The 14,589-nt window shown below is 34.4% G+C and overlaps 1 protein-coding gene across 1 annotated transcript in view; it reads left to right on the plus strand.

Moving 5' to 3' along the window:
* Window positions 1-14,589, plus strand: part of SRFBP1 (serum response factor binding protein 1) — a 67,523-nt gene that overhangs the window by 45,327 nt on the left and 7,607 nt on the right. Inside the window, exons 4-5 of the mRNA XM_043586123.1 lie at window positions 3,789-3,860; window positions 14,278-14,359. Coding sequence (XP_043442058.1) covers window positions 3,789-3,860; window positions 14,278-14,359 — 154 coding nt within the window. The remainder of the gene's footprint in view (window positions 1-3,788; window positions 3,861-14,277; window positions 14,360-14,589) is intronic.

A 14,589-nucleotide genomic window follows, 5' to 3' on the forward strand; every position in this document is an offset into this window, starting at 1 on the left:
CCCATTTTCTTATGTAATATTTTACTTTCCAGTCCATTTTAAACCCTGTCCTTTGACTCCTGCATATTACCTAAACAGTAGTCAATGAGTGATCTTATTCTATTCTCCCTTTCTCTCCTATTTTTTCAACTGCATTTTCATTTTACTTAGATTATGTCAAGTTTACCTTCAATTCTTTATCCTGTGCCCCCATATTTGTTTTCATTATAGCTCAGCAAATAGATACTCATCATCAGTCCTTTTACCAAAGTTATCTCTTGTTGGCCAAAGCTTTTCCTCTTGAAGATTCCTCTGGAGAGGCAGATGTGTGCAACATTCTCTGAATTTTTGCAGTTTCAAAACTTTTTCCTGTAGACTTGATACTTGCAGAGCAGCTTGACTAGGTATAAAATCCTTGGCTTGAACCTGCTTACCTTGAAAATGCTTCTCTGAACTCACTTTGAATATTATTCTTGATAACAACCTTTATTTTCTTACTCTTAAACTAAATTGTTATTTTTGCCTCCAGTCTCTGAAGATTTTTTCTTTGTTTTTAATTTCTAATGGCTTTACAAAGATAGGTTGCATTATTGATCATTGCAACTCATTTTAGCTTTTCTGTTTTTTAAGTTTTCTATTGTTTTCCCAAACAAAATGTTTTCTGTTTTTAAGTTTTCTATTGTTTGTTTTCTATTGTTTGTTTTTTTTAGAATCACAATTTTAAGTATTGGTTTCTTTCATTGTTTTGTTTTTCATCTTCAGAGATATCAATTATAGATATGTGGGATCCTCCTTTGCTATTTTCTTTATCTCATTTTCATTTTCTTGGTAGTTTTCTTGACTTTCTTCAAAAATTATTTTTCTTTTTTTAATGTTTATTTATTTTTGAGACAGAGCATGAGAAGGAGCGGGGCACAGAGAGAGGGGGCAGAGGCTCCGAAGGGAGCTGTGCACAGACAGCAGAAAGCCCGATGAAGGCCTTGAACTTACGAACTGTGAGATCACAACTTGAGTTGAAATCGGGCACTCAACCAACTGAGCCTCCCAGGTTTTGGGTTTTGTTTTTGTTTTTAAGTTTATTTATTTATTTTGACAGAGAGAGAGAGCATGCAAGCAGGGAAAGCGCAGAGGGAGGGGGGAAGCAGGCACTATGCTATCAGCTCACAGCCAGCATCAGGCCCGAACTCATTGAAACTGTGAGATTATGACCTGAGCTGAAATCAAGGGTTGGATGACGCTCAACCAGCTGCACCACCTAACTGCCCCAGTTGATTTTCTTCAAGATGCTTTATTGAATTTTTCTTTGAATCTGTTCTCCATCTCTGAGATGTTTTATTTTTCTTTTCTTTCATTTTATTTCCTAAACTTTATCAGCTGTTCATATATTTCTTTGTTCTACCTGTTTCTGTTCTTAGTGTCTTAATTTCTAATTTTGCATATTTTTTGTATAAATCCAAATGCTTGTTTGAGACTCCTACTACAGTTTGGAGGGTGTTTACAGTTTTTGTTTGTTTCATAATTTTAGGAGAGAATCTATGAAATAAAGTGTTTTTATTTACATTTTCTGTTTTCTTCTTTCCTTAATTTTATATGAATTTAATTTTTTTTGACATCCTAGCCATCTGGATCCACCATATATCATTTTTTTTAATGAATGTTGATAAGGAGGAATTAGTTTACCTGTCTTTTCTTTTGTCTCCAAAGGGCCCTTAATTTCTCTCTTTCTTCCTTTACCTTCATCATTATATCTGAAAGGAGGAACAAAGCCCCTATTTATCTGATTCTATGCCTGCTTCTTGAGGCCCCTGCCTTCAGAACCACTTGATTTCAAGTCCTCCCTTGTAGCCATTGCTATGAATTACGAAGTCTCAGTCTTGTATCCATTTTGACTCTCTGTAGTAGTTTTTGTTTTCTAGTGGTGCTTTTTGTCTGTCATTCATGTATGTCCTTCACTCACGTTTTTTTTCTCCCAGAGTCTTCTTAATCTTGTATTCCCTGGCTTTTTGTGTGCACAAGATTGTGATGCAGTGAGTGCTCTGTTGAATTTGGTGTTAAGTTTCTCAACTTGATGTTTTGAAGTTTCCGTTATCCTGTATCTCCTAATAATGAAGAAGGCATGGTTCTTGTAGTCCTTGTTGAATTTATTCTTTAGGAGGGAGTATGTGGATGGTTTGAGATTTAGGCAACATTATTCCCTTCTGGAAGCATTATGTTCATATTTGCAATAAAATTTAACTGATTCACTCTTTAGAGTGACTTTTTCACTTACAGAGTAGAAAAAAGTACTTATAGCCAGCCATTGACAAAAGCAGGGCAAGTCTTAAGATTTGGATTTTTTTTTTTTTTTTTTTTTAGCTGTACTGTAAATAATTTTACTGACTTTAAACTACCTCGGGGAAGCTAATCTTTCATATTAATTCATCAGTTCCTAAAGACATATTATGTATACACACACACACACACACACACACACACACACTTAAGAGTCTTTTCTTTTTATGCTGTTTATATAGATTTTTTAAATATTTATATTAGTGTACAGTCATATTAGTGTATATACAATAAGAATGAATATTCTCAGAAACCGTGCTTTCTGATCTTTATGACATTGGATCATAATTATCAATATTTAATTTTTTTCCATTCTCCTCTTCCCAAAAACATAGTTTTACACAGCTCTTTAATATAGAATATGTGGACATTTTTCAGGAGATACACAAGTCAGTACATACAAGGATATCATTCTGCTCCTATTTATTAAAAGATAAAAATCAGAAAATATGTCCAATAATAAAAGTTTGGTTAAACAAATAAGGACAGTGATGTAAGAGAATGGGGAAAAAAAAAAAGGATAAACATTGGCCCTGTCATTAGATGATAAAGCTAGCTCACAAAATGCTATGGTTCTATTTTTATTTAAAATATAATTTAAATCATTTTCGTGTAATAGTACCTACACAATTTTTACCATATCACACACGTCTACCTCACTGTCAGTCGATGTTGTTTTAAAACCAACTAGCTAATTTTTTATTTAGCTGTCTTCTCAACAATATTATGACAAAAATATATGCAAATGTTCGCTGTATTTTTTCCTGCACAATAGAATAACTTGATAGCTGTTAAGAGAAACTTCATTTTTGTATGGTCTAAAGTCACCCTTTGTTACTTAGTGAAATGTATATCAAACTTAAATTCTCTTAAAGAAGCATCTACAAGAGTGTGTAATAGAATTGTAACCATGTAAATAAACAGTGCTAGTAATTTTACTTATTTTTTCTCTGCTTTTCTGTTTTTCAATTTTCTAAAATAAACTCTTTGCATAATATAAAAGTATTGTGTAGGTTAGATTTTTTAATAAATAATTAAAATTAAGTATTTCTCTATAAAGATTTACATTTTGATATAAAATGATATAATTGCCAATGTCCTGAAATGTCATTGAAATAAGTAATTTCTTTGAATCTTGAAATCTTAAATTAACATTTTGAATTATTTTAATCTTATTTCAGTTAAAGAGTTTTTATTATGGTAGAGATTTCTTGGCACATTGAATTTTCTGGCTTCCTTGGAATCTGAGTGTAATTATCTTAGGAGGATTAGCTCTTAAATTCCTTTTTCTGTGGTTTTTCAGAGTATGATAATTTCTTACTATGATAGGAGTTATTCTCATCTAAAAACTAAGAACTTATTTAATATCAAATTTCTTAAAAGCAAAACATGGGAAGGAATGTACCTCATAATAATTAGTAATGAATGATGCTTTAAAATTAGACTCATAACTAAAATTACTTTATTTTTTTTTATAGGAATTGAAACCTGATATAGTAACTAAATCTGCTCTCAGTGATGATATCAACTTCGAAAAAATCTGCAAAAAGGTATATCTATAATTGGTTGACTTTCTTTTTCTTGTCACCCTTTTCCTTGAAAACTTACCAACCAGCCAGTTACTATAAATGTATGATGATTTTTCCCCACTTGAGCTCCAATATTGCCACTAAAAAAATATTTTATGGTAATTTATGAATACTGCTTTGCTTGTAACATCACACCTTCAAAGTCCTTAAAGGTATGTTGAACTTAAAATGTGGCATTTATGTGAGACAACAATTAGTCTCTTATTCTTACTAATGAGTACAAAGAGTATTTTTATTTTTTTCCAAGTAATTTTTGTTACTAACTTATTTAATCAACATATTTACTGCTCTTTGAAAGATTATTTTTACCCCTGTTTTTATAAATGAGGAAACGGAAGATCAGAAAGCATGGAGTGAGCTGAGTCAAGGAGACTACTGTTACGTGGCACAGTTAGGACTGCAAACCAGTTCTACACCGTACTATCCCCACCCCCCTTTCTCTTTCCCTTCCTGTTTCCCCTTTTTCATTTCCACTCACTCTGTAGTGTCTACATATAAGAGTTCCAACCTGAAAACAGATTTTGGATTAATTGATGTTTTTGTGTTTTTCTATTTTCACTTTCATTGGCATTTGTTCTAACCCGTATTGCTTCTTGTTTCTTGCATTTGTGTTCATTTTGCTCTTTTTCTAGTTTCTTAATGTGGAAACTTCAGGCCCTGATTTTAGACCTTTCCTCTTCTGTAACAGAAGCACGTAGTGCTATAAAGTTACCTCTAAGCACTCTTTTACCTGCACCCTTAAATTTGGTATGTTGTATTCTTGTCTTCTTTGAGTCCAAAGAACTCAATTTTTCAAAGAACTTAATTTTCCTTTGAAACTTCATCTTTGACCTGTGGTTTAATTCTAAGTGTATTGTTTAGTTTCTGAGCAATTAGGGGATCTTCTAGGTATCTTTTCATTACTATTCCCTTTATGATCCATGAGCACATTTTCTCTGATTTTTATTTGTGTTATGGTTCAGAACGTGGCTTATCTTGGTGAATATTTGCTGTGCACTTGAAAACGATATGTTTTCTCTTGGGATCAGTGTCCTAAAAATGTCAGGTAGGTCACATTAGTTGTTGGTGTTGTTCAGGTGATTTCTTTCTTTACTGATTTTCTGCCTACTTGTTTTATTGAGTACCAAGAGACACGTGTTGGAATCTCCAACTATGAATGTCAGTTTGCCCACTTATTTCTCTACAATTGGTATGAGACATGTCAAATTTTAAAGCATTTTTTAAAAAACTGTTTATTTATTTTGAGAGGGAGAGAGTGCACACACAGATGGGGTAGGGACAGAGAGAGAGAGACAGAGAGAGAGGGAGAGGGAATCCCAAGCAGGCTCCATGCTCAGCACAGAGCACTACACAGGGCTTGATCCCATGACCATGAGATCATGACCTAAGCCAAAATCAAGAGCTGGACTGAGCCACTCAGGCATCCCTGAATTTTAAAGCATTTTAAGATGGTAAGAACATAAAAAAGTTTTGTTTGTTTGAAGGGAGGGAGAGTTTGTTGTTGTTGTCATTGTCCAACATTAACCAAAAAAAAAAAAAAACCTCTTAAGTCTTGAATGTGGTTTTATAACAGCCTCTCTATTTTGTAGTAGCATAATTTTACAGTAATTTTTCATAGGATTTTATTCATGAAGAGAAGGAAAAAATATGATCCTATTATGGTTTTAAACTGTAGTTTGGTCTGTATCTCAGGCATAATGGTGACATACATGTTAAATAGAATAGTGGTAACTGTAAAAATCTCATAGAATGTATTTTTGTTTTGAGAGTTTAAAAAAATAATCTTTTAAGATTTTACTGAAATAAATTTTTCGAACTTTCTGGATGCTAAATTTAAATTCTAGAAGTATTTCATTAATGTTTCACTTACGGTGAGACTAAAAAGCAATGTAGTATCCTAATAATAATAAGTTTCCATTTAAACTCTTAACAGCAAAACTTGGCAGTATTTGAAAATACCCACGATAAAAAAATCCAATGTTTGTATTTTTTTTTTTTAAATCTTCCTAGCCTGATTGTTTTCACTTTGGAAGGTTAATATTAGTACATGTGTCATGTACATTTTTTAGGAGTGCCTGGGTGGCTCAGTAAGTTAAGCGTCCGATTTTTTATTTCTGCTAGGTCATGATCTCATGGTTTGCTGGATCAAGCCCCATATCGGGCTCTGCACTGACAGCACAGTGCCTGCTTGAGATTCTCTCTCTCTCTCTCTCTCTCTCTCTCTCTGTCTCTCTCTCTCTCTGCCTACCCCTGCTCGTGCACGTGCGCGTTTTCTCAAAAAATAAACATTTTTTTTAAAGCACATCAGTTTTTTAGAGTATCTTCTACGTACAACCCTTTGTTCAGCCTTTCCATTGTGTGAAATGTCTTTTGTCCAAAAAATGGGGAAACAAATGTCTATGTTAGCTTATCATTGTTACTTTGTATAAGTAAAATCATTTGCATAGGACCATATTTGTAGTCATGAGATTTTTAAGAGCAGTTCAGATAAAAAGTTTAGGATCTCACTGTGAAGTGTCAAGTGAAACCTGGTTATATTTTTGCCCTGTTAGTACCTTCCTCCAAACAAAGGAAGGGAGGAAGGGAAGGTAGAGAGGAAGGGAGGAAAAATTGTTTTATTTCATCAAAGTTCTTGATGGAATCCTGCAGGGATTTAAAGCCAAGGGAGACTGCTGTGCTTAAGAAACAATTTCAGGGGCGCCTGGGTGGCGCAGTCGGTTAAGCGTCCGACTTCAGCCAGGTCACGATCTCGCGGTCCGTGAGTTCGAGCCCCGCGTCAGGCTCTGGGCTGATGGCTCAGAGCCTGGAGCCTGTTTCCGATTCTGTGTCTCCCTCTCTCTCTGCCCCTCCCCCGTTCATGCTCTGTCTCTCTCTGTCCCAAAAATAAATAAATGTTGAAAAAAAAAATTTAAAAAAAGAAACAATTTCAGATTCCTCCCAAGCTATTTGATTTCACCTGTTCTGTTAGTATTTTATTTCATTTGTGATGTTCTTCCACTCGATTTGGTTCTTGTGTATGAAAATTTGCTAATTTTCTTTAAAATGAGGCAGATAGCAGTGTTGTGGAGGGAGGACTGATTGTGTCATAGAAAAGCTGCTCAGTGGAAGATAACCTCACAGAAATGTAGTCTGTTACATAGAGCTCTGCACATTTGAGGCTGTCTGATGAGCAGCAGAGCAGAGCAAACTAATGTGTGTAATATCTTACAACTTGCACAGTTCTTCCATATACAGTCTTATCTCAGTTAATCTTGCAACAGTGATCTCATGTGGAAAGCATTCAGGTGTGTATATGTGCACACACATGGGTTTGTGTGTGTGTGTGTGTGTGTGTGTGTAGTCGTAATAGTGAAATGCAGAAAAGGGGTGGAAAGGTTAAGTAGGCAGTTAATATGTATATGATGAAATTTTAAAGCTAGAGAGTTGAAGGATGATAATTCTGACATTTCCAGACAGCTGGTGCCAGAATTTCAGGAGCTTCTCAATTAAAAACATCTGTTGCTTGCAAAGCCATCACCCGGGCAGTGTGGAATATAGGAAGGGAATAGGAGACACAGAGTATTTTCTAGAGGAATATGTCATCTTCTGGGGAGTAAAAGATAGTTATAGTAAACAACTACAGGATAAGGGGAAGCAAATTAATATCTGTTAACATCTACTAGTTGCCTGACTCATTAGATGCTTTTTATACATTAGCTTTCTCTGGGAAGATGATAATAATTCCATTTAACAAATGAGACACAGGGGCCCAGAAAGGTCAAAAATACACCTATAGTCAGTCATTAGAAGATGGCAGGTCCAAGGTCTAAACCCTGGTCCTGCCCAAAAAACAGAAGTTTAGAAGAAAATGCTGGAATGGGTCCCCTGTCGGTCAGACTACATTTTGGAAACATGGTGTCCTAGGTTTTATACAACCTGAACAAATCTAGAAAGGTCTCCCGTTGCCTTAAATGTGGACTCAGAGCCTTAGGTTGCCACAGTTCTTCTGAATCAGCTGAAAGGACTGGTTCATATTACCTCCCTAGATATTTTTAATAAATACAAACATTCATATATCTTTAGGTAAAACCTAGAATTGAAATTAAGTCTAATTAATGTCAGAAACATACCAGCATTCTACTTCTGCCACTGCATTAAGAGTCCCTTTGTTTTAGGCAGCATTTCACAGGAATGAACAGTGCATGTAAGAGAGCTTTTTCATTTTTAGACTGTTGTTTATATTCACATGTACATTCTCAAAATTCCTTTCAGAATTGAACACCAAATGCTTGTGTTCATAATAAATACCCAGATGCCAAAATAAAATTTTTCCATAAAAAGATGAGGTGTTTTCCCTTTTTTTATGTAATTTATTTGAAATGGAAGAAACTGGAGGTGTGTGAAAACCACAGTTTCCTGAGAATTTTCCATGGCAAATGTTGTGTCAGTGTTAAATAAGGAAAGCTGTGGTTCCTTCACACATCCTCTAATATTGTGAAGGCTTTTTTCATGCAGGTGTAAAATCTGTTCATAGAGAATACTTAGCATTTTAAGCTTCACAATAAATAAGTTCATTTAAATTTAAGGTATATGACTGAATTTCTTCTATAAACCACCATAACATTTTTCATCTCTCCAAGGAGGTTTATCACATTCACTTATTTTGTACATTATTGTCTTAACCTTTGAAATTAGGGCAAGATTGTGAGCCTCGGAAGAGGATGTTTGTGTCCTTAATGTGTAAGTCCGTGCTTTCACATATTGAGGCATGTTTATATAAACGTAAGTAACAGTAAATATAAAGAGGGAAAACGTAAGTGAGGCAGAAAGGTGACCAGTAACAAAATAAGGAGAGGTAAAGGATTTGAAGGGTCTCATGGCAGCTTCTGCCCTGCTTGTTCTTGTGAGCTCTTACACCTCGCCCAGTGTCCTCAGCAGAATGGAGACCTGGCGGCTTGCAGCGGAGACCCAGGGCACTGCCAGCGCCACGAATCTGCACCCACTCAGTTCACAAGCCTCTTTGTTCATAATTATGTTTGATTCCTTTCCAGAAAGCTTGGAGGGGGCTTGCAGGGGAGTCACAGAATGAGAGAAAAGTCATCTCACATACTTTAGAAGAAAACTGGTAGAGAATACTAGACTGAGTTCAGAAACTGGACTGTGAGTTTAGCTTCTTCCCAACTTGCTGGGTAATCTTGAAATCAAGTCAGGACTGTTTAGTCTAATTATTGGGTAAAATCATTGGTCTGTATTCCCTTTACCTCTTGTTAAAATTTGAATTCAAAAAATGCATTGAATGAATTCAAATTGCTGTATTAAGAATAAACTTCAAAAGAAGTTTAAAATGTTAAATTTGGCATTGTTTCCTTAGGAGAAATAAAGTTTATTTAAATGGTTGTTTTCGCTTATAAAATGTGATATTTTTAACTAAGACTTTTTTAAAATCAAATATTTTAAGAAATACATGTGTCACATTTTTTATTGGTCTAACTGAAATCCTTAGTATTGATAAAGCATGTAAGTATGTATATGCCATTAACAGTTTTTCGGTTTGCCCTTTTTCCCAGTTAGAATTCTACTCCCCAAATCATAAGCTACTCAGATTTGCAAATCAGTAACAGACCATCAAGAACAGATCTAAATTAATTAAAAACAACTGGCCACTAAATGTAAGGAAGTTTGAAGGACTAGATGTACCTTAAGAAGTTCTGTACAATGCATTCTTTTTACAAAGATTGCTGGTCGGCAAAGGGAAGAAGCTTAAATTTCTAGGAGTTTCTGCATTCTGGCTACTGTTGATTTGCCATTAGTTTCATGGCTTTAGACAGGGCACTATCTCTGGCTCTGCTTTTGTTTTGTTTTGTTTTGTTTGTGTTTGTTTGTTGTGTTTTTTCATTTCTCTAATAAACTCTTCCAGATCAAACATTCTGGTAATGCATTTTCAACCCCCTCCAAAGTCCTTTTTGTGTCAGATCTAAAAATGACGGGGCTGATACTCTCAGTGTTCAATTTCATTTTGCCAGAAAAATGAAATGTTTTGTGCACCTTCACATACTCACCAAGATTTTCATGAAATTTCTACACTGTATTATCTCTTGATGTTTAAGTATTCTTAAATAGCTTTGACATTTTTTCAGATTTCAGTATAACAGGAGTACTTTGTTCTCTAAGATATTTGGTGGTGGTGTTAAGTAGCTGACCTTATCAAAATTGCCAGTTTATAAAAATTTGAAGTAATAAGGACATGTTGAAATGTATATTTGCAGATATCATAGTGCACAAAGTAGGTTTGTCACATTAACTACAAGACAGTGTTATTGTTAAATAGATTTCCAGCTAAATGAATGAGAATTTGAGAAACTATTTCTTTTCTTTTTGCCTACAGATGCTGGTATAGTAACTTTAAATATTTTGGTAATTTTTTTTTATTTTTTGTTTCTAGTTTTATTGAGATATAATTGACATGTAGCAAACATTGTGTAAGTTTAAGTTCTACAACTTGATGGTTTGATACACATATATATTGTGAAAGATCACCATAATAAGGTTAATTAATTAGCACATCTGTCACCTTATATAATTAAAATTTTTTTGTGTGGTGAAAACATTTAAGATTTACTCTTTCAGAAACTTGCAAGTATATAATAGAGTATAGTTATGTATAATCACTTGGTGAGTATTAGATCTCTAGATGTTATTCATCTTTTTACTGGAGGTTTGTACCCTTTGACTGAAGTCTCCCCCTCCACCACTTTCCCTGCACCACTAACACCAGTCTCTGGCAACCAACAATCTGGTTTTGTCTCTGTGAGTTTGGGTATTTTTAAATTCCAAGTCCTACTATGCAGTATTTGTCTTTCTCTGTCTGATTTATTTCACTCATTGTAATGCCTACCAGGTTCATCCACATTGTTGCAAATGGAAGAACTTTCTTCTTTCTCATGGCTAAATAATATTCCGTTGTGTATATATATGTGTATATATATATGTGTATACTTACATATATGTGTATATATATGTGTATACTTACATATATATGTATATAGACACATTTTCTTTATTCACTCCATTTATCAGTGGACTTCTGGTTGTTCCCATGTCTTGTCTATCATGAATAATACTTCAGTGAACACAGCATCTCTCTGAGATAACTGAACTTCATTTGCTTCTATTTTTAATTTGTTTAGGAGCCTCCTCTGTTTTCCCTAATGTCTGTACTAGTTTCATTCTCACCAGCAGTGTGCCAGGGTTCCCTTTTCTCCTCATGCTCACCAACACTTGTTAGCTCTTGTTTTTTTGATACTAGCCATTCTGACAGGTATGAGATGATCTCTCATCAGGGTTTTGGGTGATTTGCATTTCCCCAGAGATTAGTAATGTTGAGCTTCCTCTCATGTACCTGTTGGCCATTTCTTACTTAGAAAAGTATCTGTTCAAGTCCTCTGCCCATTTTTTAATCAGATTTTATTTTTATTTGGTTTTATTTATTTGCTGTTGAGTTGTATAAGTTCCTTCCATATTTTGGATTTTAGCTCCTCATCTGAGATATGGTTTGCAAATATTTTCTCCCATTCTGTAGATTGCCTTTTCACTTGGTTGACTGTTTCTTATGTTTCGCAGCAAGTTTGTAGTTTGATCTTACCCCACTAGTTTATTTTTGCTTTTGGTGCTTGTGTCGTTGGTATCACATCCAAAAAAAGTTATTGCCACAACCACTGTCATGGAATTTTTTTCCCTACGTGTTCTTCTAGGAGTTTTACAGTTTCACTTCTCACATTTCAGTCTTCTTAGTCCAGTTTAAGTTAATTTTTGTGAGTGGTAAGATAGGGGTCTCGTTTCATTCTTTGGCATATGAATATCCAGTTTTTCTAATACCATTTATTTAAAAGACTGTCTTTTCTCCTGTCATGTATTCTTGACTCCCTCATCAAATAGCAGTTTACTGTACATGCAAATGTTTATTTCTGGGTTCTCCTTTCTATTCCATTAGCCTATGGGTCTGTTTTTATTTTAATACCATACTATTTTATTACTAAAAGTTGGTACTATAGTCTGAGATTAGGAAGCATAATGCCTCCAGCTTTGTTCTTCTTTCTCAAGATTGCTCTGGCTATTCAGGGTGTTTTGTGGTTTCATACAAATTGTAGGATTTTTTTTTTATTTCTATGAAAAATGCCATTGGCATTTTTATAGGGATCGCATTGAATTTATAGGTAGTTTTGGAACTGCAGATATTTTAACAATACTAATTTTTCCAATCTATAATTACAGATACCTTTACAATTATTTGCAACCTCTTTGATTTGTTATTAAAGTCTTATCGAGTTTTAAGTGTAAAGATCTTTCACTTCCTTTGTTGTATTTATTCCTAAGTATTTTATCATTTTTTATGATACTGTAAATAGGATTGTTTTCTTTATTTTCCTTTTAGCTATTTCATAGAAATGCAACTGATTCTTGTACATTGCCTGGATAAGTCCTTCAAACACGATAGACTTCAAACTGCCATCATCTTGCACTTACTAATGTACTCATAAGTTTGTATTACTAAGGGAAAAAAAGCTTTATATTGGTCCATTAACAATGAAGAGTAAATTTAAAATAAAGACATTTAAGACTGACAACTCTACGTGACACACTAGTGAAATGTATTCACTTGTTTTATGAGATGTTTATCGAATCCAGCCTGTTACCAGTTACCGATCCAAGCACTATGTCTGTAGCAATGAGGAAAACAAAGCCCCTGCCTCACAGATAGGAAAATACCTGCACTGACATGCAGTGCTAAGTGATGTGAAGTAAATAAAGAATTATGGCAAGTGTTGTGTTAGTTCAGATAACATTTGAGCAGATACATGAATAATAGGAGATGATCAGCCATGTATATATTTGGGAGTATACCATTCCAGGTAGAGAAGAGCTTATAGTGGAATAGCCTAAGCATCAGAAGGCAGTAAAGCTTGAAGAAGAAGAGATAAGGACATACCATGATATGGTTACCTTTTAAAAACTCCCTGTGATGCTATATGGAAAATCAGGTGTAGGGGAGCAGGTGACCAGGTTTGAGGATATTTCATTGGTGCTGCAGGTGAGAGGTGTTGGTGAATTGGTCAAAAGTCTTAACAGCAGAAGTGGTGAGACATGACTGGCCCTGAATCTATTTTGCATTTGGAACTATAGGATTTGCTAAAGGAATAATTGTGAGCTCTGAAGGAAGGAGAAATGTGATAGAAGAATTCTTAAAGTTTTAGTTCTGAACAACCAGCAAAATTGAAATTACATATAATAAGATAGGAAAGACTGAAGAAGTAGGTTTGGGAAGGATATCAAAGAATTCTCTTTTAATATGTCAAGCAGGAGGTTCATACAGGAGCCTCAATCTCAAGTGAGAGTAGCAGTTAGAAATTTGGAAGTTGTCAGCCTACAGATGATTTTCAAAGAAATTATCCCAAATCATTGGTTTTTCTAAATTCATAAATATATTAACTATTATATATAATCAGCTTCCATTCAGGCATCATCAAGTTTATGAAGTGTTGCCTATCTATCAGCCAAGCACTGGTAGAACATTCTGAGAGTACAGTAGAGATATTGAGACATTCAAAATACAGATATTTAACATCAGATAATTTCTATATCTCTGTTAACTGGAATTTCAAACATTACAATATTTTGAATCACCCAGCTTAGTACTAATATGTTATTTGGTTCTTTCATATTTATTTAGTCTATTTTTAACTAGATTTTTTAAGCTCTTTGAAAGCAGGAGCTCCCCTCCCCCCCCCCCCCCCCCCCCATCACACAGGATGCCTACCACAGTTCTGGAAATATACTAAGACCACAAAGAATATTTGTTAATGGATGACATGATAATTTTTTTAGTTTATTTGTTTTGTTTTGAGAAAGAGAGTATGAGTGGAGGAGGGGCAGAGAGAGAGAGAATCCCAAACAGGCTCTGCACTGGCAACACAGAGCCTAACCCTGGGCTCGATCTCACAGACCATGAGATCATGACCTGAGCCAAAAGCAAGAAAGCAAGAGTCTGCTGCTTAACCAGCTGAGCCACCGAGGTGTTCTTGATTAGATGATTTAATTGTTCAGGGCAGTATTATTTTTGTCACCATGAGCTTTATTTTTTCTTCATCATGGATTATACAAGTGATTTATCTAATGAGAATACTGACAAATTCCTGTTACCTAGCTCTTCGTTTTAAAAAAATTACGATACTTTTGGGATGAGCACTGGGTGATGTATGGAAACCAATTTGACAATAAATTTCATATATTGAAAAAAATAAAAAAATAAAAAAAATTTAAAAATTACAATAGATTTTCTTTTACTCACTTCTTAATAGTACTATCTGGCTTTTATTCCCATGTTTATTATTTCAATTTGCAGCCTGATTCTACTGCAACTGAAAGAGCAATTGCTAGGCTAGCAGTGCATCCTCTTCTGAAGAAAAAAATAGATGTGCTAAAAGGTATGAATTAAATGACTTTTAAGCCATGTACCTAAATGCACTTGGGTATGTGATTCTGAATAAATGGCTATTGATTTATTTATTCTATGTTTTTTTTTTCATTTTGAGGACCTTTTATAAATATCTCCTTCAAATATTTTTAAATGTGGTAAGGTGCCTGATATGGAAGTTATCTGATGTCTAATGAAAAATTAAATCTGTATTTTTTCCTAAATTCTAATATATAAATA

The sequence above is a fragment of the Prionailurus bengalensis genome, chromosome A1 (assembly GCF_016509475.1).
Source record: "Prionailurus bengalensis isolate Pbe53 chromosome A1, Fcat_Pben_1.1_paternal_pri, whole genome shotgun sequence".
Taxonomy (NCBI): Eukaryota; Metazoa; Chordata; class Mammalia; order Carnivora; family Felidae; genus Prionailurus; species Prionailurus bengalensis.